Below are 26,515 nucleotides of genomic sequence, written 5' to 3'. Positions count from 1 at the left end.
CAGCCAACAACAAAAACTGCAACTTTAATTAAATCGGCCTGATTTTATGCGGATTCCATTTTGGTGATAGCAAATATTATAGCAACGTGGACGTAAAGTTAGTTAGTGGTTATTACGAAACGACAACGATGTATATTTTGCACTAAATATTATGGATTCACGTTCCATAAGTCACGATTATCTGCTGCACAGTAACGGCCAAACGAATTGAAATTCTCGTGTGAGCACGCGCGCGTGTACACACATACTAAAACATGGCAAAATGCAGTTTTATGCAAATTAACGCTTAAATAATATTCCTGCCTTTTTAATTTGCATTTTTCTCTTTAGATGAGCGATAAGGATGGCCAAAATGAATTTGATGCAGATCCAGAGCAATTAGCATCCAAACAACGTTCACAATTGAAATTGCTGCCAAAAGAACAACAAATAGTCAACGTTGCTGACGATTCACAATTACCGAAAGTACTGCAGTCTGACGTATCACAATCACAACCAAACAAAGTCATTACAGATGTTTTATATCCCGAAGCAAATTTTGTGAATGCATCAGATATTCAAGTAAACACCGAAGAACACGAACTAGAAACAAGGCTGAAGTAAGTACAACATCAATTTTAAATGTTCAATCAACAACAATTGATTTTTTTTTCTGTTTTAAGTTTTCTATATGATTCTGATCTATCTAATATGAACGGTTTTGGTTTGTTTACAGATTACTAATTCATTGTCACGACAAAGAATACGAAGCACAAACAGTGCAACGTAGCGACTTCTGGGTTCTAAAAAACTACATTCGTGCTGATCATGGCGAATTACGTTGCTTCCAAACGTTGACGTACACCACACATGCCGACTACACATTTTTAGATAATTTAATACCATTGCTTGAAAGGTAATTTACACCCCCCGACGAGCACTCCTTTTTTTTGAATGTGCTCACCTTTTTGTTCTCTTTTATTTCGACAAACATTTGCGCCATTGTTCAAACATGTGAGTGTGTGGCACCAAAGCTTTCGTGATAACTTTCTTTCGTTCAAATAAGAATGAATCATGCCAAAAGCCGTGAAATAAGTATGAAGAAGTGGTCGTGCTTCAGGTCCTTTATTTTTTTATGGTGGCATGAAGAAGAGTGAGTGAGAAAGAAGGAAAAACATACAAGTTTTTTGTACCATCGACCGGGTGGATTCTTTAATTTATCATCAATGATGAAAATATAAAGCGTTTGTTGGTTATTTTCGAGTGGCCACACAGTGAAGAAGATAAATAAGAAATACAGCAGGTTGACCCAAATATCAATGGAATCAGTGCAAGCATTCAGTCAGCAACACGTTGGCCATTAAATACTGGAAATGTGCGCTCAACCTTCTGAATTTTTGCTCACTTTACGTAATTACATTTCTTAGTAGATGAATGACTTGCTCTTTTGATGTATTAAACCACCACCGGATTTATGCAACATCGAATGCTGCTTTAAGCTTAAACACAACTGATTCATTTTCACCGTTTTCACCATTGATTTTCGGTGCCGAGGAAACCGAATTCAATTAATTTTCACCTTTTGTAATTTTTCTCTCGCTATCTCTCATGCAACAACACTCAGACAACTTGATTTAACGCTCTCCTTCATTCGTCCCATTTTACGAGCAACTTGTGTCTTGGCAACACACTCAATTCAATCGAGCGGCTAAGCTTTGAGCATTTCCAACACAAAAACCGAATATAAATCTTTAACGAATGTTTTGTGTGCGAATGAAGTGCCGTTATCAAATTTCTTGTACACAACAAAAAAAGCGCTTGGTCAAACTCATAATAAGAAAAGAACTATACGATTTGAATGAAAGGAACTTGTTGCAAACAAGAGAATTAAATTTTACTTGTTCTTATCGTATATACTGTCATCTTCGACAGTTTTACGTGTTTAAGTTTTTCAAAAGTAAAAAAGATAACACAGAAACTCTTTCAATTTGAGAGACTATTTGGCTCATTTTCATCGATCGCTTGCATGATTTATTCATTTTTGAAGCGTACCGTAATAGGATTCGATAAGTTTTCCATTTGATAAGTTGTCAGCACAAAATTTTATTCAATTTTCGACAGAATAGACACTCATTCACTGATGTAACGCAATTGTTCTCTCCATTGACGATGTACATGTTTTTGTTATGAAAGAAATACTCAACTCAATTGTTCAATAATAAAGTATTTTATTAAATTCTCGATTTACTTATTACATTTTTTTCTCTCTCTCTCTATTCATTCGAATTGTGTAGATGGAATGCCCCAGTAAGTATAGCATTGCATGCGCCTGGGACCGATTTTCTACCAACAATAAATTCGATTCGTTATTTACGAGACTGTACACCAGAATCGTCACTTGTTCGACAATTTACCACATTTCACATATATTTTAGCAGTAAACACATTCCAAAAGCGGTAAGTATACGTAACGGGAAATATCACTCGAAATTCCATATTCGCCATTGTAAATCGCATTCAATTGTGTGTGTCTGACGGATATATATGATTCTCATCAATAAACACTTTAAATGACATAATTTTTCCATCTTTTTTCTATTTGAACAGGTTCCAAAACATGATAAAATATTAGAAATACCATTTAATTGCTCTGTGCTACCACCATATGCCAATGTTAGTTCCAGCCAGTTATATAAAACGCAAAAGAAATTATTGTACCCGGTGAATGTGGGTCGTAATATAGCACGCGATGCAGCAATGACACATTTCATATTAGCTAGCGACATTGAGTTATATCCAAATCCTGGTTTGGCCAAAAAATTTCTTGAAATGGTTGCTCGCAACGATGCACCGTTGCAACGAAAAAATCCGAGAGTGTTTCCATTATCGTTATTTGAAGTAGATAGCGCATCACAGGTTCCACGTGACAAAACCGAATTACAAGAGTTACTGAAATCTGGCAAAGCGATACCATTTCACAAACGTGTCTGTTCCTCATGCCATGGTGTGCCGAAATCAAAAGAATGGATGGCTGCTAATGAAACAGATGGTTTGTGTTTCACTTTTTTTTTTCTATCGCATATTTGTTGTGTGGTGGCATAAATCATTTTCGTGCCACACACTGTTCATATCGATTTTTCAAATTTTCGTCTTCTTTTTTTCTCTCTCTCTCTCTCTCTCTCTCTCTCTCTCTCTCTCTGTCGGTGGTTGTCGCATATTGTTTTTAGATTTGGGAGTGTTTCATATTGGCAAGCGTACCGGGTATTTTGTGCATTGGGAACCCATTTACATTGGAACACACGCCGATCCACATTACGATGAACGGCTAAGTTGGGAAGGGAAAAGCGACAAAATGACACAGGTTCGGATAAAATACACAAATTCATTTGGCAAAATCAACCTTTGCTGTTTAAACAAAAAAAGAGACACTTGATGTCAATTTATTAAATTTGATCGATTAATTGCATTTTTTTTTCGTTTCGCCAGGGTTACGCTCTATGTGCATTGGATTATGAGTTCCACATATTGGACAATGCATTTTTAGTTCATAAACCGGGTATCAAAGTGCTGAAAAAGGATACAAAACGTGCCATGCTTGCAGCTAAAACCAATCAACTCATTAAAAAAATTATTTATCCCGAACTACAAGTCATGTATGGATTGCGAAAGGGATGCGCTGTATAGTAAATAATGTGAATAAAATAATATTGTGAATATGCTCCCAAAAACTTGAAATGAACAAGAACGATCATAGATTAGTATTGTAACCATCACTTTTTACTATTTAAATCGGACACATTCGGAATTTTACATCAACCAAAATCATTGTTTTTCATTGGAAAAAAGTTCGAATGATTTTGTCACAACGCCCGCAACGCAGGGCAAACGAACAAACAAAAACAGTTAAAATCAAAGACCGTAGGATGCAACAAATGATTTACTATTGGACAAATCAAGCATCAAATGCCATATATATAGTATTCAGAACATATATCTCTAAGAGAATGTTATGAAATATTTGTATAGTCAGCAATACTCAGAGTTAAATGAATGTTTTCAGCATGATCAAAAGAAGAAGAAGAAGAAGAAGAAGATGAATAACTAAGCCTAATTATGTGAATTCAAACATTCATTGAAATGGCTTGAAAAAAAAAGAAAAGACAACATGAATTTGAATTGAAATAGGGAATAAAACAGGATCTGAAAATAAGTAGTTGTAAACTATTAAACAAACAAAAAAAACGATATTTAAAACGAAGTGATATTTAATTTTTAATTCAACAACTAAATGGATTTGAAAATCAATGATTATATTACATGTATTGGCCAAAAATCAAATGGTCAACAAATATGCACTTAAATGTATCAAAAATTATTATTTTTTTAAATATCTGAAATCAAATTATCAAAACAAAAACAACCTAACTATATGTCAAAAAATGCATCTTTTTTCTAAATATTTAAAACAAAAAACCAGCGTATGAAAGTTGCCAGATATTTCAAATTGACTCACACACACACACACGAGTTGTGTAATTAATTAAATTTTAATCGGAAAACAAAAAAACTCTCATGCTCAAATATGTTGTAGAATAACATCACAGTTCGGTGAATAATTATTCGTGGAAACAAGTTCAAACCATAATTTGATCATTATTTTCGAAACGAAAAACTTTTTAATCAAATTTAATAGCTGAAATGTGACCATATTACATCCGCCCATTAGGGCAAATCACCATAGATTGAGCTCAATGTCCATCCATCAGCAATTTAGACTGACATTTAATGTCATTGCTTATGTGCACATTTACCGTATCTAACGATCACAATATATATTGATTCAAAAATGAAACGAAAAAACAAACAAACACATGAAATGAATAGTTCACTTTACCATATATTTCCCACAGTTCTAGTTACGAATTGATATCACTAAAGACTTTGCGTGCATATGTGCCAGCAATCAATAGACAATTTGATAATACATATATAGAACGAGAACATTGCTGTTATATTTACAACATATTTTGAGCTTTAGATTAATGATTGATACCAGCAGCAGCAGCAACAACAAAAATATATGTCAAAATAAATATTGGAGTGGAATCAACTTTGTAAACATATCAATTCCACACAAACACCCCTCCACACACACTTTCATACATTCTATCAACCGTATAGTTAGGAACACGTTTCTCTTGTCATTAACAACCGCCCCAACTGCTGAATTGCTACTTTTTCTTAATCGAGTAAGCAAACCAAATAATTGCACTTTTAAAACTAACAACAACAAAATGCCGAAGCCTGATCATGCCCGCAGCTAACAACACCTCTAATGCGTATTCCGAGTACTAATTGACGTTTGTGACAATATGGCCGTCACGGTTTGGCAAAATCATAATGAATCGATTAAACTGCGTTAAACTGTTAAAATAAAACAGTAGAAATAAATAGATTTTAATTTTTTACATTTTTGAAAATGAAAAATCTTTTGTTTTTTAATTTTGTGAGATTTTCTGTCCACAATATTCAAAAATATTAAATTAATAAAAATGAATTGGTTGACATAACCTCACTTTTGTGTCAAAATCGTGATAAACCGATTAAATAACTATTAAAACAGTAGAAATAAATAGATTTTAATTTTTTACATTTTTGAAAATAAAAATTGTTTGTTTTGTTTTGTAGTTTCCGGTAGTTTCGTGAGATTTACTGCACAATATTCAAAAATATTAAATTAATGAAAATAAAAAATGAAGTGGTTGACATAACCTCACTTTCGTTTTAATAATTATTTGATCGGTTTATCACGATTGTGACACAAAAGTGAGGTTATGTCAACCAATTCATTTTTATTAATTTAATATTTTTGAATATTGTGGACATAAAATCTCACAAAATTAAAAAAACAAAAGATTTTTTATTTTCAAAAATGTAAAAAATTAAAATCTATTTATTTCTACTGTTTTATTTTAACAGTTTAAGGCAGTTTAATCGATTCATTATGATTTTGCCAAACCGTGACGGCCATATTGTTACAAACGTCGATTAGTACTTGTAATACACATTAGAGGTGTTGTTAGTTACAAGGTTTATATAGGAAATCCTATACCATGATCGGGCTTCGCAAAATGCGATGAATAAAAAAACATCCGGTGTGAGATAACAGCCGTTTATCTCACATTGCTTTCAAGAATTCTTTATCTCAATCGCTTTCTCATTTATCCCGAACAAACAAATAAAAATTGGTTTTTCGGTTCTCTTCATAAAAGTGCCTTAATTGACTTAAACCGAAATTTAAATGTCACAAACACACACACACATCCGAACTGATACTATTTCGAACATAGCACCATCGTTTATTTGAATCATCGATTATGTTCACCAAATTCCGCGAAATGGTATTGAATTCATTTGACAAAAACCAAATGACACATCACCGAAGCGCACAGAAACCAACATGTAACAAAGAGAGAGTGTGTTAACGCCTAAATTCTTTATATCTCGTCCCCCATATGACTTATTTCTTTTTTCTCGCGGGGCGTTTTTTTAATTTTAAATTAAAAACATAAAACTTCAAAAACTCCGACTAAGACAGAGAAATCAAAATGCAGTCTTTGTTTATATTTAAGCATATATTTTTTTTGTTAACTTAATCAATTTAAGTCACAATGTGCATAAATGTTGTTTTGTTTAATATTATTATTATTATTATTTTTTGTGGAAGTTACATTAATCGGAAAAGAAAAAAACTAGAAGAGTTAAATAATAAATTTTAAGAAAACAACACACGTTTATCGAAATATAATAATAGGCCTTCGAATTCACACACACTAGGAAACAAGTTGAACTAATTTCCGACTCGAAGATGGGACTATAGATGCATATTGGAATTTACTTGATTCGGCCTGTAATGACACTTTTTTTTCTCTTTCGTAACAAAGACAAATATGAACGGTTATTACGTGTTCAGCAAGTATTGATTATTCAATATTGATGAAGGAGGGAGTTCTTTGTGAAATTATTTAAGTTATCGTGTATACGTATATAGTTATATGTGTGCAGATTAGTACAGCACACATGTAAACAGATTTGAAAAAAATTGATTGTAAACCACAAATTTGATGATTAGCATGATGCAAAGGAAGAAAAAACAATTGAGAGAAAAAAAATAAAATGCTATACTTTTTCACACAAAAAATTAACACAATTTTGTTTATTTTTTTTATTATTGATTACAATTTGGCAAAAGTCAATGGTAAGTATTGAACCAATGTTACGTTTTTGACCAATGACTCTGAAAAACCAACGAGAGTCAATAGGACTTGTTTTCAAAACAATATAGATACAAACGATCGCGTAATTTTGGCTTAGTGAATTTCCAAAATTTGAATAAAAACCGAGTTTCAATAAAAATGGAAAGTCTCATGAGACTCTGACTCCATAATATCACATTAAAGCACGTTAAAGCATATGCTAAACCCCAGTGGTTCTTGATGAATTCGTTAACTTGAAAAAAATGTCTGCCTGCCTCTTTTTTGTTCCCATAAATCATATTTCAACCGATATCGTCGATTTTTTTTTGCGTAAATTTTAATTTATTCGTATTTTAATGAGTTTCGATCATAATTATTGACATAAATTTGAAAAAGAGATAAATGTGCGTGACTCATCTCAATCAATTTCGTCGTATTTTCAAGCGAAATAGCTAAAAAAATAGCTGCACTCCTATTTTTTTAATTTCAAGCATAAACGTTGCGAAATGAGATTCGTTAGAAACTGTCGATGCGTCAGGTAATTTGAATGATAATAGCTCGAGACCATAGAAATGTCAAGGTCGAATGCAGTCGCATAGTGATAAAGAGAGAGCTGAATAATGCTGCTTCAACATGGCATGATGGAATCAGAGTCTCATGAGACTCTCTGTTTCTATTGAAATGATGTTTTTAATGGAATTTTGGACTAAGCCAAAATCACGCGATCGAATATTTCAGACAAATGGAAACATACCGCTATTTTTTATAATAAAAGTTATGTGAATTGAGTAGAGATGGAAATTACTTAACTTTTAATACATCTGATCTGTGTTGGACTCTGAATGTATCGATTAGCATATTCATTAATTCGAATGGCGCGTAAATATCGATAAGCGTTTTACGCCCGAAAAGCATATATGTATGTTAAGCAGGTTATATGACATTTGATCGTAACATCTCAAATCCTTTTCAATCGATTTGCATCGATTGTGCGCTATGAAACTCTTAATCTTGAACAGTTTTAAGAGAGCTGTCGTGATATCAAGACGCATATTCGTTTAAACATCTACAAACATGAAGCATTTTTCTGTGGCCGTTTTACTCATTGCATTCTTTTGCTATCAAGGCAAGTATTTTTGTGTTTATATTACCTTGATTTAAAAAAAAAACATATAATCGACAATATTTTTTTCTCCAATTGTTTAAAACAATAATTTTTGATTATTTTCAAATTAAGCAAATTGTTTACTGAAATTGAAGAGAATTTAAAAAAATCGTTTGCATTCGTGAATGCAGTTAAAGTGTTAGTTTTTACATTCTGTGATTATTCAAGGTGAACTTGAAATGGAATCTTATGCGCTCATCAAATAGCAAATATATTGAATCATGTCAAATCAAACAACTTATTCCATTTGTCTCATGGGCGCTTCTGTGTCACTTGACAACATCAATTAGCATACATAAAAGATCAATTTTTATGTTGTTTACGAGAAATTTTGAAGCCGTCTATTTGACATATAAAATCATTTTACAACAGACTCCGGAAAATGTCAAATAGATGAAAAAATAAATTGATTTATGAATCTGAATATTTTCAAGTTTTAGAAGCATAATTGACATAATTATGATAAAGTTCAGCTTGATTTTTCTTATTTTTATTAACTCGACCTTCTTTATAAATAATTTTGTAATTTTAATTTTATAGTTGATTGCGGTGGACGTAAGAAGGTGCAAGAAGAGCCCTGGAAAGGTTCATGTTTAGAAAAAAACGCTCGTTATCCTGTTGCCGATCAGGTATAAAAACGACTTTGATACAATATTTCATTAACAATAGGAAATTTGTACTTAATCTATACTTCGATAATTTCCAGTGCGACAGATATGTTGAATGCACTGACGGAGAACCCGAAGAAAAACTATGCTCAGATGGTTTGTTGTTCAATGATAGAGCTGGTGTGTTCACATTCCCATGCCAATATCCAATCGACGTTGACTGTGGCACACGTTCTGGAAGACAAGCACCACAGGTACGTGCATTTTATTCATTTTTTGTCATTCGTCTGTTTGTCGCGTTTCGAAAGATACAAATGAGATAAATCAACACAGATCCGGTAACAGTGATTCATTTTAATAAACAACAAGTTCAACGCGCCACTATTTGCGCTGTTTAACATTGTAATTTATTAAACGAGTTTTTCGCATATATTTTTTTTTTTTACAGGCAACTGAAGAATGCGCACATCAATTTGGATACTTTAAATTGGGTGACGAATCAGAATGTCAATACTTTTTAAATTGTGCCGATGGTCGTGGTTACAAATTGACATGTCCCATTGGTTTGGCTTTCAATCCCGAAACCTATCAGGTGACTACCATTTTTATTCGTGTAATTTTTGTATTTCAAACGAATCAAGACTAATTTGTGCTATTATTTCCAAAAAATTGTGTTTTTACAGTGCGATTGGCCAGATCTTGTAACAGCCTGTAATCCAGAAGCTTATTTGAGATACACTTGCCCACCAGAAACCAGAGAAGAAGGTTTTGGTCCCGGAGAAACTAAATTCTATCGATCGGATGATTGTCAACGATATTTCTTGTGCAACAATGGTCGGCCAAGATTGCATGTGTGTGGCGTTGGAGCCGCTTTTGACGAATCATTGAATCGTTGTGAAGCTGCACAAAATGTTACTGGCTGCGAACATTTAGCCGTTACTGAAGAACCAGAAAAGCCAATAATTCACTTGAAAACATTGAAAATTAATAACTAGGTCAATTTTTGATAAATCAAAGTAAAAAAAAAAAATAAACAAAAATCGGTAAATAATAATACGGAAAAAAATGAAAATCTATCTGGTTTTAGTTCCACGACTATATTTATTGAGAGAGAAAAAAAAATGTTGAATTCAAAGATTCATATGCGGCAATGTTACTTTCTTATTGAAAATAGTGACTTGGTTTCTTTCGTCGAACCCAGCTGAATATCCGCCATTCCGCACACAAAAGACCGTGCCATCAAAGTGAAGACGTCGATCTCCTTGACTGAAATATATTTAAATTCCGTATAGCTCTTTCGATTAATAATGCGATTTATTTAACATTTTTGACACAAAAAATTACCGAAGAAATAGATGTGGAGACTTTCCCATTGAAGCTGTTGCATGAATATGAAACGATGTCACCGCGATGCCACCTTTGCGCGGATTGATTCGAATCGTAATCGATTTGGTTGGGCGATCAATACTATTTTTATGAATAGAAATAAAAGATTTAAGCCGCAAGTTTTTGAATAGCGCAAGATAGGTGAAGGTAAATCTACCTGATGGTGCCATCACTGTTACTTATGATCCGAATTTGATTAATCTCGAATATTTCGCTACTATTTCGTAGCGTGTGAGTTGATTTTTGCATCATATTAACGGCGTCGACAAAAGCACAAGAACCATGTCGTACACTTCGACTAACATTTTTAAAAAACAACATCAACGAAAAAGTAACATTGAACAATCGCTGACGTTTTTCAATTGAAAGCAAACATATGATTACATATTGAAATACATACCTATTGAACACTTCCATTGCATAATCATTTCGAATATGCACGAAATTATCAATGCTGCTCCGTAATCCGCCTTCGTCTACTAAATAAACGACAGGTATATCTCGGGCCATGAAACTGATGCCTTTCGTCCAAAATTTCGCGTATCGCACCAAATTATTTTGATATGTCCCATCGAAGGCAACCACATCAACATGAGACTGACTCTGGAATATGCGACCATTCGGATGATATATGACGATATTTGTTGCCATAGCGGAAACGCAAATTAATATTTTCTGTGTTGGGCAAGCAACTCTAATGGCACCATCCAAAGAAATGTCGATGCTGTTCAATGAAAATTAGATCGTGACTAAGAATTTTTATCAAATTATAAAGTAAAAAAAATCTAAAAACTAAAGAAAACACGAAAAAGTATCAGTGACAAATAAAAAAGAGCTAAAGTATTGAAAAAATCGTAGATTGTAAAAAAACACAGTAGAAATTCAAGCACAGTAGCCTTACAAAATATTGTCTTGGCGTCGAATGCAAATTAATCCCTCTGAAGAAACATCGGTCATTAAGTTATGATTGTTTGCCGCAGAAATGAAATTGATTGGCAATGGAACGGGAGGAACGGATAGCTTTTTCGACAAAATACGATGATTTTGTGGTGTAGATGCCGAAATGCTTCTCCAGATTTTACTATCGAGTGGCACTTTCAGGGTGAATGTTCCATATGTTTGCGTCTGCGAGTCACCGCTTCCTGATATTCCTGATGAATCGGACGGCACAAACGGTGGAGCATCACTGTTCAATGACGTTGCAACCACCTAAAAAAATACAAAAGAAGAAAAAAATTCAAGAAATGAAAAAATAGAGTCAAAAGTCAAAGTTTTCTTGTAATAAAATAAGTTTCAAACTAATACCGGACTTTCATCGTTCGATTGGTTTGCATCTTGCGTTTGGTTCATGTCACCGATAGTCTGTGTTACATCCATTTCATAGATAGTGTATATACCAACTTTCACAGTTCTTCTTCTCTTTTCTCACAATTTAATTTTTTTGTTTGCAACCGATCGCTTTACATATTATTTTCCTAATGACACAATTCTCCAAAATTGGACAGATTTGTTTTTTTTTTTTAATTTTCATAGCATACTTGAGTTTTCATAAAAGTGGAGGTGAAACAAATAATTCAAATGTATTGAAACGCAGCGTTGAAATGTCAAAGTAGTAAACAAGCGTCGATGCTTCAAACAGAACCAACTTCATGATTGTTATACTGAAAAAATTGTAAGAAAACGAAATATTGTCAGCCGTCACGGCTTATATTTTTATTTGTGCAAAAAAAATCCAACAAACAAATACAATTGTATCATTCTTGCCAACAAAGAATCCACAAAGAACAATTTAAAAAAAAATTATAGACAAATCTGGCAATAATTGAATACAATAAAATTGAATAAAAATTGTTATTATTATTGATAGTTGTATATGAACAATGTTTGATGGTATTTGAAGTGGCTTTATTTTGTATTGCAAAACACAATTGAAATGTTGTCTGCATCAGTCTTGAGTCACACGTAAGTAATTTTTATTGTAAAAAATGTCCATCGTAAATAACAAGTAACCATTATTTACAGATTTCGATAAAATAATGGGCACTGCATAAAAATAATAAGGTCGCCTTATAGTGAAACTTAAATTGTTGTCAGCTCATTTCGTTGTATTGCATCATATCTAAAGAAGAAAACAAAAAACACATTGCTGCAGATACGTCGATGTTGATGGTCTTAAATGACGTTGAGCATGGAGTTGCCGGAGAACGAAAACGTTCAATTAAACGAACAAAATTTTCGACATGTTTGTCGCTTGTGTTTACAATCCGATGAAGTGTTCATCAACGTATTTGAAGGCATCGAACAGAATCCATCGAAGCGACCATTGGCCGATCGTGTCTATGATTTGTATCAAATCAAGGTTGGTTCACGAAAAAAAAACATGTCAATTCAACAAACATAAAGAAAAACTTTAAAATAATTTCAGCTACTAAAGGACGATGGTCTGCCAACAAATATTTGCCACCGTTGTTTGTATTTGTCCGAACTCTTTTCCGAGTTTCGCGACGGTGTCCACCAATGTGAGCGAAAACTACAAGATTTCGTAGTGTCAATGGCAAGTCGTTCAAATGATGATGTAACCCCGACATGGCATTTGGACGATATTCTACATGATCAGCATAGATCGAGCGAATTCCAACAAAATGACGTTGTTATCATCGATCCGTTGAAATGTTACGTTAGTTCGGATGAAGATTCGGACGATGAAACTACAACCGAAAACCCACAACCTGCCGAAATAAACAAGGAATTCCCAGTTCCATTACCACATTATCCAATGACGGTGCCTGACAGTAATCGTAGTTTTTTGAGCGACACATCGGTCATTTTCGATCCAAAACCACTGCGGAATGTATGCTTTTGCAAATATTGTGAGGCAGCATTTGCTCAACGACACGAATGTGATGCACACGAAAAAAGTAGCCACGATCCATTGGTGCCGCATATCTGTCGATTTTGTGCATTCTCATGTGATGAACAGGTGAATTTGATCGCACACATCCGACAGTTTCACGACGCCGAACGACCGTATTTCTGTACGCAATGCAACAAGAACTTTGGCCGTCGTGCCGACTTGCGTAAGCATGCTGTCAGCCACACAAACATCCGTCCATTTTCATGTCCAGTATGCGCGAAGGCGTTTTCCCGCAAAACCAACGTTACAAACCATATGAAAACGCATGAAGACAAGAAAAACAGCAGCAACGATTCGGTGCGTACACAAAAAACACCGATCAAATCAAAGACCATGGCTAACACTGAGTATCAACCGATGTTCATTGATCAACAGCCATACCCATCGTACACAAATCAAAGCTATCAAATCCAACAAATTTCACCGACAAAACAAGAAAATGCCATTTATTCAAAATGCAACGTAAGATCGGAACCAAACACCATTCCAAAATTGAAACTCAAGCTCACAAAACCATTTCAAATGTCGCCGTCAACGCCAACATCTTCACGACACAATTGTACGACATGCAAAAAATCATTCAAAACCAAACGCGATTTGGATCGACACAGTCAAATTCATAATGGCACGAAATTTCAGTGTTCACACTGTCAAAAGGGATTTGCACGACGCGATAAATTGGTTCGACACGAAAAGATCCATACAAATCGAAATAAAACGGCAGCTTTACCGGAATCAGCATTTTTGGTTGAAAATCTAAAACGTAACTCACATTTCACATCAACCGAACAAAAATCATCACCATCAACATTGATTGAAAAATTGACATCCAAACCGGATGATTTTCGGCCCAAATTCTATGCCGAATACGATCTCAGCGAAACAAATAATTAGACAAACGAAACAAAAACAAAAACAATTTAAGTGATTTTAATTTTTAAAGTCGAGTAGATTAAATGAAAAACCAGTTTCAGTTCTTTTGTAACATGAATTATCAAGAAAAGAAGTAAACAATTTAAGAATCATTGTGATCAAGATTGCACCGTGTTCTTTAAACTTTTTTCGTGTGAATTTGGATATAGCGAACAACAATTGTAGCAAAAATGAAACTCTAACCAAAAAGTGAATTTCAATAGACATAGTACAACATTAGCTCATACACATCAAATGTTTGTCTTTTTTTAAATAATAATTAATCAAACATTATTGTAAGATACAATGAATTTGAAATAAAACATTATTGTTATTATAAATAATTATTAAGAAAAATCGCTTTCATTGATTAGTTTTCAATTTCGGATACTTCCTTTATACAGAGAAATGAATCGGCATTATTCGAACGTATTTATCGCGCCTCTTTTATTCAACGAATTAAAAGCAGCGAACAAGTTTTACACACTCATCAAGTAACGTGCAATTATCAGCGATAAGATATATGTGATGTCATCATTAGACAGAAACATGTGTCGTAGCAAATTGTCGCTTATTTTACCAAATTTACAATGAATAATAAACAACACCGAAATTTGCGTGTGTGTGTGTTCATCGGGGAAATGACAACGTATTCGCAATAGATGTGTGTGTGTGTGTGTGTTTGTCATTTGTTATGCATGACTACAAGTACTTGAAATCGAATTGAAAGCCAAAAAAATATTATTAACATTACGTTTATTAGTAAATTACCGGCGTTTCAAATGCCAGTATGTGTTACACGTTCAAACAGTGAAAATCCGTATTTTGGTTCGGTCCTCGATTTTCATGCAATTTAAAGTTTTATTTAGTAAATTCCAATTATTCGCTGGAGTTGTTTATTCTTTGTTCTTCAGTTTATCGAAAAATTATTCAACATTCGGTCTACTTATTTTGGACTGATTGACTTGCAAATATTCAGTTGGCAGTTTAACTACCTTTGCATTTTGTATCACAAATTTGTCTGTTATCGTGAATCGATTGCTTTCGATAGTAAACAAAGTGAGTTGATATCATAAAAATGGACATAAATCAATCGTGTCTACATCACAAGTACTGCTTCAAAGTGCTTGTTCGAAGTTCACTCATTGTTGTAATAATTAAAAGTCAAGAGTGATTTTTTTTGTTTGTATTAAAATTCTTATATATGTTGATAAAAAACAAATAATAAACATTGTCGACATTGGATTAGTCATAAAGTTTTTTTTACGATTTTATTTCCGTAAATTTATACAAGAATCATTTTATCTGATTTGCTCTACAAATAGCGTTTGTGACCCATTTCAGTTTAAATCTGTTTTATCAGTCTCGAATAAGTGACGTTTAATGATAGGTATAAAGTTCAGAATTTGTATCTACACAAAAAAAAGTACTTTTTGCACAACGAGATTGTTCACAATGAAGTAACTTTTCATCAAAAGACATCAAGTCTACGATGTTTTGTTTGAATTTCAAACGTTTGAACTCTTGAATGCTTAAGCAAAATCTCTCGACTTAACGATGAATTATTCCACTAAAAAAATTGGCTTTTTACATGAACATTTCAATTGATTGTCTAAAATTATTCGCAAGTTTTGATGATTTACAAGATCACAGTTTGAAATTCAATACTTCATTGTCAAGGTGAATTTTCTGCTTTTCAATTCAGCATTATGACAACATCGAATCAATATGAGAATTCAACGAAATTAGTCGGAGATTTAGAAGTTATTTACGTTCATTATAGAGAATCAATGTGCCCTTCGGGAAAAAACACAGTTTTTTTCCGCGTTTTGTATTTATTTTCCATTGTTTATCAAAACAATTTTTTTTATAAGTCCTCAATTGATGTATATTAAAGTTGTTTTTTGACCAAAGATGTGTTTATTTAACGAATTTTGCTGGTATTGCATGCTCTTCCATTCGGTTCACTTGATAATTCGCATAAATGTATACTTCCAGAATGTTTATCTGTGAATACGAATGTTATATTGGTGGATTTGCGGCTTTTGCCATCATCTTGTGTTCAAATACAATGCGATTCTACCTAAAGATGTCGGCATTTTTAATTGGATCCATGTTATTGGCTACATTTCTTCCCATTCCCATGTTCATTGTGCGGCCGCGTGATTATCGAAATGCGTTGTAAGTTCGGAATAGCGAAAATAAACAAACGAAATGAAAATCAAATCAAAACAATCATTGTTACTTTGTTGGAGCTGAGTTTGCATCTTCCGTGCCCAATTAATCGTATCGTTTTTTTTGTCGAATACCACTAGATTACCAGCTTGGGGTTTGAGATTGTTGATGAAAGCGCTTGGTGCGTCGTACGAGGTGCGAGGCTTGGAAAATATTCAGCCAAATCATGGTGCTGTAGTTGTGATAAATCACCAAAGTGGAATCGATTTAACGGGTATGCAACATTGTGTGCGAGCGAAGAAAAAGTAACACAAATTAATTTTACCTTTGTATTCGTCGATGTGTTGTTTGCTACTCATTGTAACGAAAAAAGCATAAATCATGGAATTTGTTTCTCAATTTCTGCAAAACATTTTTCAAGCAATATTTTAACCGGTTTTTTTTTGTGGAATTTTCTTTTGTCGATGATTTTTTAGTGCTCGCATATTTGTGGCCCGTGATTGGTCGCGCAACCGTTGTAGCAAAGCGAGAGGTCTTGTATGCTTTCCCATTCGGTATAGCTGCATATTTATGGGGCACTTTATTTATTGATAAATCCAATACAACGGATTCGGTGAATCGATTGAATAAGGAGACGCACGCGATTCGAGAAATGGATGCAAAATTGCTAATTTTTCCAGAAGGTACACGTCATCAAGGCGATGAATTGCTTCCATTTAAAAAAGGTGCTTTTCACATCGCCATTCAGTCGGAAAGCGCCATTCAACCGGTTGTCGTGTCGAAATATCGATTTCTCGACAGCACACGAAAAGTATTTGGCAGAGGTATGGTAAAATATTAAAAAACAAACCATTGAAATTCGATGATGAATGCATATTTCATTTTATGGATGAAATAGTGAAATTTAATCGATTCACACTTTTCAAAACTTTCTTTGAATGATTTTTTGATTAACCGTCACTTTAAGGGATAAAATGCAACATTGCTGAATTTTTCAATTAACTTATTGTGCACCTTTTCGACATGTGTTCGATGTAGTTCATTGACTTTTTGTCATTTTTCACATCACCCGTTCACATCTCAGAACACCGAATTTATGGTTTTTACTATTTCAGGGCAAAGCATCATTCAAATTTTACCGGAGATTTCATGTAAAGGATTGAGAAAAGATGACATTACAACTCTTATCGAAAACACTCACCAGCTGATGCAAACAACGTATGAAAAATTAAATGCCGAAACGTATGCGACGCACAATAAATGCGAATAGAAAAAAAACAAAAAAACCAAATGTAATTTCGTCTTTTATTTTTATTGAAAATGACAAGTAAATTAAAATTCCTTTTATTTAAAAGAATTTCGTTTGGTTTGCCCCTTGTGTTGCACATTGTAATCATAAAATTCGTCTCAAATCAAAATAATCGTTTGAAAGAATTTGTTCGAATGTTACATTTTTTTTCTCTCACATGTACTTCGATTGCGTTCGACGAATACAAAACCAACAAAGAAAACATTCCATTTATTTTTATTATTAACAATCGTTCCCTGTCCAGTATTTTCATTTGATGCGGCTTGCCCTCTGTGTACTCATTACAGTGCGTTTTGATATGATGTGACTACACATTTTCTGTAGAGACGTCAATCGCATTCCATTTTCATTTCATTGCCCTCGAAAATGTTGCGGCCCAAAATGTTTTGTTTGTTTATTCATATAAAAGGTATTAGAGAGAAGATGAGCGTGCGTTCAAACTTCAAGAAGCAAAATCCACAAAAGCAATAACTTTCCGAAAGGGGAGTGAATTTCTATATATTGAGCTGTTATTGACATTTTGTTCGAAGGCACTAACGATGCATTTTCACAGCTTTGTATTCGACTCTTGACACCGGTAATCGTGATACATGTGCCCTGTACACATTCACATTGGAAATGGAAGGAAAAAAAATATATGACGCACTTTGGTTCTCTTGGGGCTCCCGACCATGAAAGAAACGTCCGTTCTTCGATCGATATTTTGAGTTTGGTGTGTTTGCATTTGTGTTGCCGTTGGAATTTGATTGTGCACTATGCACCATCGTCGATTGAATGAATCAAAACGAATAAATTCGGTAATGCTACTATTGACTTTCTATTTTGTTGTTCGTTTGCAAGGCAGGAGCTTCGATTTCTCATTTATTTGGTTCACGTGACCGAACGTTGAATTTCCGTATTTAGTTGTTGGCGTTTGAACATTTAATATGCGACGCCAATTGTATTTTGGTAGCGATAGTGATGGTCGCTAATCGCCGAACAAAGCTGGTCCAGCATCATAAACGACTAACTAGCGTTTGCATATTCGAACTGTGCACGATTTACAAATTACAACGCACGCCACATCCAACATCAAAATTGATCAAACGAGTGTCAGCAAAACAGACGAAACACGCAAACACAATATGCATTTCTAGTTGCAACAGCATTATTATTCGATTGTTGGTGTACGGTCTTCGTCACACGAGAACTGCATACAAACGATGCAAACATGCTATGTCATACAATATAGAATCAAATTTCCCAGCAACCGGCAAGGGATGATGAATGTGTCTTCGAAATCTAGTCGCTTGCCACGTCTATGCGCATCATCTGATTCGATATTTATGGTCTGACGATTCTACCCATGATTCGAACGTAACAGAATACCACAATGTTCCACGTCCAGTTTTGGCTTCGGTTTTTTCTACAGACGTGTCCTTTTTTCGTCTAATTAGATGGTATTATTTGGCCGAAGGTGAAAAAGTGCAAGGAGACCAAACACCATAAATCGTACCGCGACCGGTGTGGTGTATTCGACGTCGATGGCGTACAAAAATTACACGGTCCATCTATGTAATTATTAATTTGATGTTACTGACATGGAATACTTTTTCATTGTTAGCAAAACTAGTGAATTCGGGATAAAAGATGGTTCGGATGAAATTCTATCACGTACATTACCAATCCATCGCCTGCGATGGCTCTATATGCTTTTAAAATATAGTGCAAGCTATTCCGTATATCATTAGAAGGCGAAGGAGTATGATTTTCAATGCTATAAATTTAATGCTATATGAAATTCTATATCATAATCTCAATGTTGTTCAAAAAGAAAACAAAAATTGCTGCTTTTATTGTACTTAAGTAGTAAATTCACACAGTTGAATTCATCTAATTAGGTCATAATGTTGTTTGGTGTTGTTTACCGATGAAAGTAAGTTCTTAGAGCTACTGGTTTCGTGACAATAAAACTCGCCATTTGTTTACATTTCCGATATCAATGCGTAATATTTTAGCGTACTTTTCCGCGCTATTTTTAGAGGTTTTATGACGCCTATATGAAGAGCGTTATCAAGCCAAAAATATGTGTAATCAAAACGAAGTTCGTTGACATCTTTAATCTGAAAAATCATATTATTTTTGACATTATGCTATTTTGCCAATTTAATTCAAACGCTATACAGAGCTCTAAGTATTCTTTGAAAAAATTGATAATATCGTATCATGGAAAAAAGTACACCCATAAGAGTTTAGCTGGCACAGGACCATTTGAATTCGCACAATAGCTGTTACTACTTCATTTCATATTATTTTTGATAGTTCAGTACACAAAATTCATATGAAGGTACATAGTTTGTGTTATTTATCTCTTGGCGGAGCGACAATTGAATTCATCTATTGTTTACATTTGCGATATCAATGCGCGACTGAGATTTGAATGTTTTTTTACGCATGACGCTCATATGGAAAGATAATGGAGATTTGGCCATGGCATTGGAACCATATGGCAATTTATGATATATCGTATACATTATGTTTTGGATAATCTGAACTGAAAATGAAAATTCCGCCAGTATTTATTTTCCACTCATTTTATACCTTAACATTTCTATAGAAAAAACCATTCTCTTTCCATTGCTTGTTTTACATAATATCTTCGTTGTCTCCGTTTGGCCATTTGGTTAGGTGAAAAATTGTATATTCTGACTTTCGTCTATTTTGCATAACTCTTGCATTATTTTTGGTGCATATTTTCATTTATTTTTGTATGTGTATTACACCGAAAAGCGTTGCCGTAGATTTTATTCCGATGTTATATGGATTTTTATTTTGAAATACATGCGGGTGTTTTTTTTATTTCTTCGATGGTAGAAAAGGAGAGAAATCAATTTTTCCACCAAAGAAAATGAGAAAATAAACATGTTGGCATTGTACAAAACCAAATGAAAAGGAAATTGAAAATGCTTAAATCTCAACGCAACCATTTCAAGATGATAAAACCAACAAAAAATACGCATTTTAATCAAAATATTTATCAACATCAATTACTTGAGGGCATCTTACATGAAATTACACAAATTGGTTGCTTTGTTCTTTTCAATCGTTTCGACATGCGGTGCATTTTTTCTTCGTTTTCCTCTCTATGAGTTCGAGGGTGAAACGAGTTTGTTCAACACGAGGTCGGCAATAATAACGCAAAAGGAAAAAAAAATCTAAGATAAGATTTCCGTTTGATGTGTGTACTACACAGAGGTATATACAAGTGTCGAGTTAAGCGATGATGGGATGGGGGGGGGGGGATTTGAAATGAAAAAAGTGATTGCTTCGAATTTGATCCCTTATCTTTTCGGAGCGGATCATCAACAACAAATTCAAAAGAATTATGTGCAAAATGGTGGTGCAACCATCGACCGAGAACCAAACACTCTCATGATATTTATCTTCACATGAGAACCGAACAACCTCACTTTTCATAGTCAATCCATTTCGATTTTAAAACCACGTCGGAATCGTTTTCTTATCAATTTATGTTGAAATGCAGCTGAACCACAAAAAAATCATCATCAACTAAAACGATGAATCGAACCTTAATCCGCCGTGTGCTTGCACAAACAATTTTCAAACCAAAAAATATGTTATTGTAGAAAACACATTTCCTGAGCTGCGATCCAAATCGCTTCGAGCACTTGCATGAACAGTTCGAACGGAAAATCGATGGAATTTTTCGTAATACAGAAATAAATTGTTTCATTTTGGTTTCGTATGGCAGAAAATTCTTGTTCTTTTGAATAAAGTGCCATAATCGTCAAAATAAAATCATAACGAAGTCCAAACGAATCTAGTCTCATACACAACGGGCAACATAGAAACTGTTTTGTGAATAGAAAAAAGTGCCTGCATGTTGAAGCAGGACACGTTGGTGTCTTTTTTATGGTGAAGTGTTGATGTTGATAAAAAGTACAAAAGACAAATGAGTGTTTCAACACACAATATAATCCAGTCATCGCATAATTGCGGTATGTAGAGTATCACTTGGTTCGTTGGCGATAAAATGAGCGAGCATGAGAACTTCTATTCAAAACCCGGTCTCGATGGACGCGCGGTTACTTACCTTCTGCTGTACCAAAATTGGGTAGATGCAAACCGGAGATAGAGTTTACCACTCAAAATGACAATGTTGTGTCCCTTGACATGTTTTTTTTTGTTGCTACTTATCAAGTGAACGCAATCAGCTTCCCTTTTTTTCACATTGTAAAATTGACATGAAAAATGGAGAGTTTGCATTCCCTTACTAAATCGAAATGAGTCCCGTCTCGTTATGAATCAAAGTTTCAAAGTTTTTGTTCGAATATATTGCATCATATAGTACTCTAAAAAAAATTCCGTCATCTTGTTTCACATCATTGTAAATAATGTAAGATGACATGCAAGAAAAATCGAAGAGAAAAAGTAAATCTGCAAGCGCAAGAGTGCTGTACTTTGGAAATTTTGTGGGGATCTTGATGTACCCAAGAGAAAATAATTTATTACCTTTCAAACATGATTGCAATCAATCAGATAAGTTTGTTCATTTTGCAATTGTGTATCTCATTAAATGAAATGGAGCGTTTTATTTTGGGCAAGGGATGCGCTTCGCTCAATAAATACGATGTGATTAGTATCGTTGGTCGCGTTTGATTGTTTTCAAATTAAATTAATACGCTAAATATACCCGCATGTTAGCCAGAGTAAATAAAGAGTAATACAAAAGTAAGATAAATTTTTCCGTACAACGGTCCGTAATCCTTCTGTATTTATTTTTATCAAATGGATTGCAACTTTATTGAATGAATGATGACATTTTTAAATTCAGAATGAAGGGTGTTGACGACTTCCAAAAAATTAAGAGATAAAAAGGAATTAATACGTGAATAAATAGCGAAAAGTTTTTATTATAAAATCGAACTATCAACATCTCAAATAATAAAATATGTTGGAATATGAATTTACTAATGAATGTAATTTTACAAATAAACACTACTATGACATTAATCACACACAATCTTTTTATTAATTTTCTTTCTTGGGGAAATTATGGCCAAATCTTATAGGGAATTATTTTCTTTGATATTTCGGACATAAATTCTCCATTCGATTTGTATGGGGGAAATTGTAACCGGGGAAAATATGACCGGTCACCGTTTTATACAGCTGTAACTATGATGTTTCTAAATTCGATACTCCAGGTGGAAATTCGATAAAAAGCATATAAAATTCTATATATCAATGTAATTTTACAAATAAAAACTATTATAATATCAATCACACACACACACACACAAGTTTGATACTTTCACTAATTCACTGAGTGTATAGACTCTTCTCTTACGGCTGCACAAATCTTTGGTTCGATTGTATGTTTTATTCATCTGTAACTAGGGTGTTTCATAATTCAGTACAGATATTTCACCTGTGACACATTCAAAAGGAGTGTGTTGGCTATTTCAAAACTTTCATGCGCCGAAGACTGGACAATCGTACCATACATTTTGCTATTCATCAATCAGGGTTAAATGTTGACGAATTCTATGTATGTACTTTGTATTTGAGCTTCGAGATTTCGACAAAATGATAGAATTTTTAATTAAATTCACTTATAATTGGAAAGAACCTTATCGCAATTACATTTACTTTTCTGATTGGTTCTGGTTCTCTTAAGGGAGATTTTTAAGCTTACAAATTTTTAATTTGTACCAAATTCCAACATTAACATCACCAAAAAACCTTTGCTCTGTAATTTTCTGAACGCGTAAAAATACGATTTTTTGGCATTTCATAATGTTGGAGTGATCACAATACTTAACTGTACATAGTAGTGTGTTCAAAATTCAGTTGTTCGTGTCTGCTTACGAATAGAGATAACTCAATGTATGAAAAGAATATCGCGATTCGTAGCCAAAAAATTGTGTGCAACAGCAGTATTCAATGAATTTTTCGCGTCGTTGCTCGGCTTTGCAAGTATATTGCCAAAAATGTTTTGCCCATATTTCAACAGGCATTTTTATTTTGTTAGCAGCATTTGCTTCCTTTTGCAATTTTCCCTGGGTGTGAGACAAAATATCTAAATATTCTTCTCTCGTTGTTTCGCTTTCTTTCGATTTTTGTGACACATTTTGGCGAGAAAGTGTGAACAAATATGTTGACAATATAGATATAAATTCGTGAACGAAGAAGAGTGAAACCGCAAAATCAAGTGGAATTACTGCCCCACCACCAACCGAACTGACAATTTAACGACATATTTTTGGTGTCCCATCTGAAAGAAACGGGGAATTATGAAAAGTTTTTTCGTCAACATGTTGAAAACTTTTCGATTCTATGAAAATAATTACGAAATATGCCGTACAACCGATTGGCTGTTTCCTGTGAATGTGCAATGAAAAGGCTTACAACCAACCACACACAGTATCGAGAAAGTTGCAGAATGCTTCAACTCATGCGGCATTCATAAATTCAAGGCTTATTTTGCTCAACATGGCCTACGATACTTAGGTTGGTGCGTAACTTTATCTTTGTTTCATGCTGTCGATGTTTTTTTTTGTATATGCTATCGATACAACTGTGTTCCGGCATAGAGGTGCCGGTGTGTTGTCGTCAATCATGTGTTCACCGTAAAAACGAACGAATGTTTGAAAAATTTCGAAAAAAAGAGAACGGAAGCAGCGCATGTCATGCACTCTGCTTACGGTTTATTGAACTAGGCTTTAAGTTTTGGTGGGCGCATTTGTGTGTGAGCAATAAGGCGCTACAATTTTTCAATGTGGATACATAGCCATACATATCGCGTATACGCAACAGCAACGACCACCGCTAGACGACTACGACGGATGGATAAAATGATATGGTATAAAGGTTACTCGCCTCGAACATATTTGCCGCCGAATAAGATGTTCAGTTGCATTTGGGATGCCATTGTCAATGGTGTCTGAATTAAAGCTGGTCACAGTGGCGTGTATTTTGTGTGTTCGTTTCATACGGAATAACGGGTAGAACTTTTCTCGTGATCGTAACGGTATTTTCGTGTTATTTTACACGTTCAATTTTTTTCTTCTAAATCATCAATTCAAGTTTTGGCTACGTGCAAAAGTTTCCGAATTTAAACAGAAAAAAAAGGTTTTTGTCGAAAAAGAAAAACGATTTGAAAGAAAGTGGAAATGAATTTTGTGCTCAATTTATGGATTAAAATGCTTTTGTTCCCGATGCTGACTCATAGATTTTCTTTATGACTTAATCGGAACAGTATTTGCTGTTAAGTGAACAAGAGAGTGAAAAAAATTACGTGCTTTATCTTTGTGTATTGTAACATTGGATGGTAACTGTGGTGCATGAATCGAGGAGAAAATTGATAATATGAATAAATTATTTGATTACGAAAAATTATGTTCGCTGTGTTCGTTTTAATTCTGGCGACATGCACAATCCACTTTCCATTTGAATTGTTTGCCATTTTGTGCATACCTTGCTAAACACGAGACTAGAATACACACATATTGGCGACGGCGACAGCAACACGAGCAAAAAGTGTGGCAATTGTAGCAAACAATTCAATTTTACGCTAACCATAAAAATGTGTCTGACGATGAATTGAAAATGGCACTGGCAATAATATGAAGAAATACCGCACAATACCGTCTATTACATCGCCAATCTAACTGCATATGTCGAAAATGAAAATGTATTGTGTGTTGCCTTCCAAAATTTGACTGGGCTCACTTTCACCGGTTCACAAATTGCATTTCCTGACAAGCAGCATATGATCGTTGAAGAAAACGACTTCATGATGAGAAAAAAAATCTATTCAACACTATTTTTTCACATGTTTTCTCTCATGTTTGCCTCAACGATTTTCATGACTTGTTCCTATTTCAATTCCTAATTTATAACATTTTCTAAAAAGAGAGCGAGAAAAGGAGAGAAGGAGAATTACAAAAAAAAAAATCATCGAGAAAATACGGATTAAATGGAAAATGGGCGCCTACAATTCGCCTATTTTTCTGCCACTAAATCTGTAACTGTGAAATACAAAAGCATCGCATGATCTCACCGAATATACCACCGACTGCCGACACAAACACTGAAAACGACCGCCGTGAACAACGCTTTTCCATTTTGCGTTTATATTTCAAGCTCATATTTCGTTCACACGCAAACAACCACCACCACACACTGTACTTTGGTATAAAGCAAAAGGGAAACAGAGAGAGAGAGAGGAATAAAAAAGAGAAAGATATTCACGGATGCCGGAGCATTCCAATTGTGAAAACGAACAAAACGTGTTAAAAAATTTTGCGCGTAATGGCACATATGGGAGCTATCTTTTTTCGCTTCGCTTTTGTATGTGATGTGAATTGTGTTTGTATGTATAAATGTCGACTCTCTTTCTATCTTATTCTCATGATAAAACATTGTGAATTTTCCTATTTCGGTACTTTCTCGTTCTGCCAGTCGCGCTAGATATTTGCCACTTGATATCTTCAGTATCGGAAGAGGACACAAAAAAATCCTCGACACCCGTGTTGCCTTTGAATGCTGACTTTCAATTTGCAATACAAAGCTTTAACAGTGTTGTTCGATACCGAGAATAATTACTGTTTCCACACTACACATTTTTTTCTGCTTTGACCTTTTTCACGCTGAAATTTGTTTATCGGATTAGTGGCAATAAATTAAAGACTGAACTTCTTTTGGTATGTGTCTTCGTTTCAGTTCGCTTGAAATGACATTTTGTCTCCACGGGTCTCTATCTCTCTCTCTCTCTCTCTCTCTCTCTCTCTCTCTCTCTCTCTCTCT

General features: G+C 34.2%; 5 protein-coding genes across 7 annotated transcripts in view; 4 read left to right on the top strand and 1 right to left on the bottom strand.

Annotated features, from left to right (window-relative positions):
* The window catches only part of LOC116337073 (beta-1,4-glucuronyltransferase 1), a 47,001-nt gene extending 42,697 nt beyond the window's left edge, over positions 1-4,304 (top strand). For all 3 annotated transcript variants that reach the window (XM_031761377.1, XM_031761376.1, XM_031761378.1), the window contains 6 exons: positions 331-599; positions 716-895; positions 2,274-2,436; positions 2,587-3,028; positions 3,207-3,340; positions 3,466-4,304. In XM_031761377.1, the coding sequence (XP_031617237.1) occupies positions 331-599; positions 716-895; positions 2,274-2,436; positions 2,587-3,028; positions 3,207-3,340; positions 3,466-3,663 (1,386 nt within the window). In that variant the 3' untranslated portion in view covers positions 3,664-4,304. The remainder of the gene's footprint in view (positions 1-330; positions 600-715; positions 896-2,273; positions 2,437-2,586; positions 3,029-3,206; positions 3,341-3,465) is intronic.
* A 3,931-nt stretch (positions 4,305-8,235) lies between these two features.
* LOC116336947 (protein obstructor-E-like) lies at positions 8,236-10,062 on the top strand. The gene is made up of 5 exons (XM_031761186.1): positions 8,236-8,361; positions 8,941-9,029; positions 9,107-9,262; positions 9,457-9,600; positions 9,692-10,062. The coding sequence occupies exons 1-5, from the start codon at positions 8,310-8,312 to the stop codon at positions 10,001-10,003; spliced, it is 753 nt and encodes a 250-aa protein (XP_031617046.1). The 5' UTR covers positions 8,236-8,309; the 3' UTR covers positions 10,004-10,062.
* Positions 10,063-10,102: 40 nt separating this feature from the next.
* LOC116336946 lies at positions 10,103-11,896 on the bottom strand. Its single transcript, XM_031761184.1, has 6 exons — positions 11,700-11,896; positions 11,296-11,603; positions 10,795-11,118; positions 10,552-10,692; positions 10,353-10,475; positions 10,103-10,274 (listed from the first exon to the last, which is right to left on the bottom strand). The coding sequence occupies exons 1-6, from the start codon at positions 11,769-11,771 to the stop codon at positions 10,139-10,141; spliced, it is 1,104 nt and encodes a 367-aa protein (XP_031617044.1). The 5' UTR covers positions 11,772-11,896; the 3' UTR covers positions 10,103-10,138.
* A 189-nt stretch (positions 11,897-12,085) lies between these two features.
* Positions 12,086-14,467, top strand: LOC116336950 (zinc finger protein 1 homolog). The gene is made up of 3 exons (XM_031761187.1): positions 12,086-12,356; positions 12,417-12,753; positions 12,820-14,467. Exons 2-3 carry the CDS (start codon positions 12,571-12,573, stop codon positions 14,200-14,202), a joined length of 1,566 nt encoding a protein of 521 aa, XP_031617047.1. The 5' UTR covers positions 12,086-12,356; positions 12,417-12,570; the 3' UTR covers positions 14,203-14,467.
* Positions 14,468-15,025: 558 nt separating this feature from the next.
* On the top strand, positions 15,026-17,676 carry LOC116337083 (1-acyl-sn-glycerol-3-phosphate acyltransferase alpha). The gene is made up of 5 exons (XM_031761392.1): positions 15,026-15,279; positions 16,219-16,401; positions 16,536-16,669; positions 16,872-17,219; positions 17,511-17,676. Exons 2-5 carry the CDS (start codon positions 16,220-16,222, stop codon positions 17,663-17,665), a joined length of 819 nt encoding a protein of 272 aa, XP_031617252.1. The 5' UTR covers positions 15,026-15,279; position 16,219; the 3' UTR covers positions 17,666-17,676.
* The last annotated feature ends 8,839 nt before the right edge of the window (positions 17,677-26,515 follow it).

Source organism: Contarinia nasturtii, unplaced genomic scaffold (genome assembly GCF_009176525.2).
Source record: "Contarinia nasturtii isolate CC-2019 unplaced genomic scaffold, AAFC_CNas_1.1 Cnas_scaffold_220, whole genome shotgun sequence".
NCBI lineage: Eukaryota > Metazoa > Arthropoda > Insecta > Diptera > Cecidomyiidae > Contarinia > Contarinia nasturtii.
The sequence above is the reverse complement of the archived record's forward strand: the minus strand, read 5'-3'. Positions and strand labels throughout refer to the sequence as shown.

Excerpts from the sequence above, each read along its gene's own strand:
- LOC116336950 (XM_031761187.1), top strand. The coding sequence starts at position 12,571 with ATGACGTTGAGCATGGAGTTGCCGGAGAACGAAAACGTTCAATTAAAC. Across the intron at positions 12,754-12,819 it reads ATGATTTGTATCAAATCAAG|CTACTAAAGGACGATGGTCT; the intron begins GTTGGTTCACGA and ends AAATAATTTCAG.
- LOC116337083 (XM_031761392.1), top strand. The coding sequence starts at position 16,220 with ATGTTTATCTGTGAATACGAATGTTATATTGGTGGATTTGCGGCTTTT. Across the intron at positions 16,402-16,535 it reads CGTGATTATCGAAATGCGTT|ATTACCAGCTTGGGGTTTGA; the intron begins GTAAGTTCGGAA and ends GAATACCACTAG. Across the intron at positions 16,670-16,871 it reads AAGTGGAATCGATTTAACGG|TGCTCGCATATTTGTGGCCC; the intron begins GTATGCAACATT and ends ATGATTTTTTAG.
- LOC116336946 (XM_031761184.1), bottom strand. The coding sequence starts at position 11,771 with ATGGATGTAACACAGACTATCGGTGACATGAACCAAACGCAAGATGCA. Across the intron at positions 11,119-11,295 it reads CGACGCCAAGACAATATTTT|CATCGACATTTCTTTGGATG; the intron begins GTAAGGCTACTG and ends TTCATTGAACAG. Across the intron at positions 10,693-10,794 it reads GCAATGGAAGTGTTCAATAG|TCGAAGTGTACGACATGGTT; the intron begins GTATGTATTTCA and ends TAAAAATGTTAG.
- LOC116336947 (XM_031761186.1), top strand. The coding sequence starts at position 8,310 with ATGAAGCATTTTTCTGTGGCCGTTTTACTCATTGCATTCTTTTGCTAT. Across the intron at positions 9,030-9,106 it reads GTTATCCTGTTGCCGATCAG|TGCGACAGATATGTTGAATG; the intron begins GTATAAAAACGA and ends GATAATTTCCAG. Across the intron at positions 9,601-9,691 it reads TCAATCCCGAAACCTATCAG|TGCGATTGGCCAGATCTTGT; the intron begins GTGACTACCATT and ends GTGTTTTTACAG.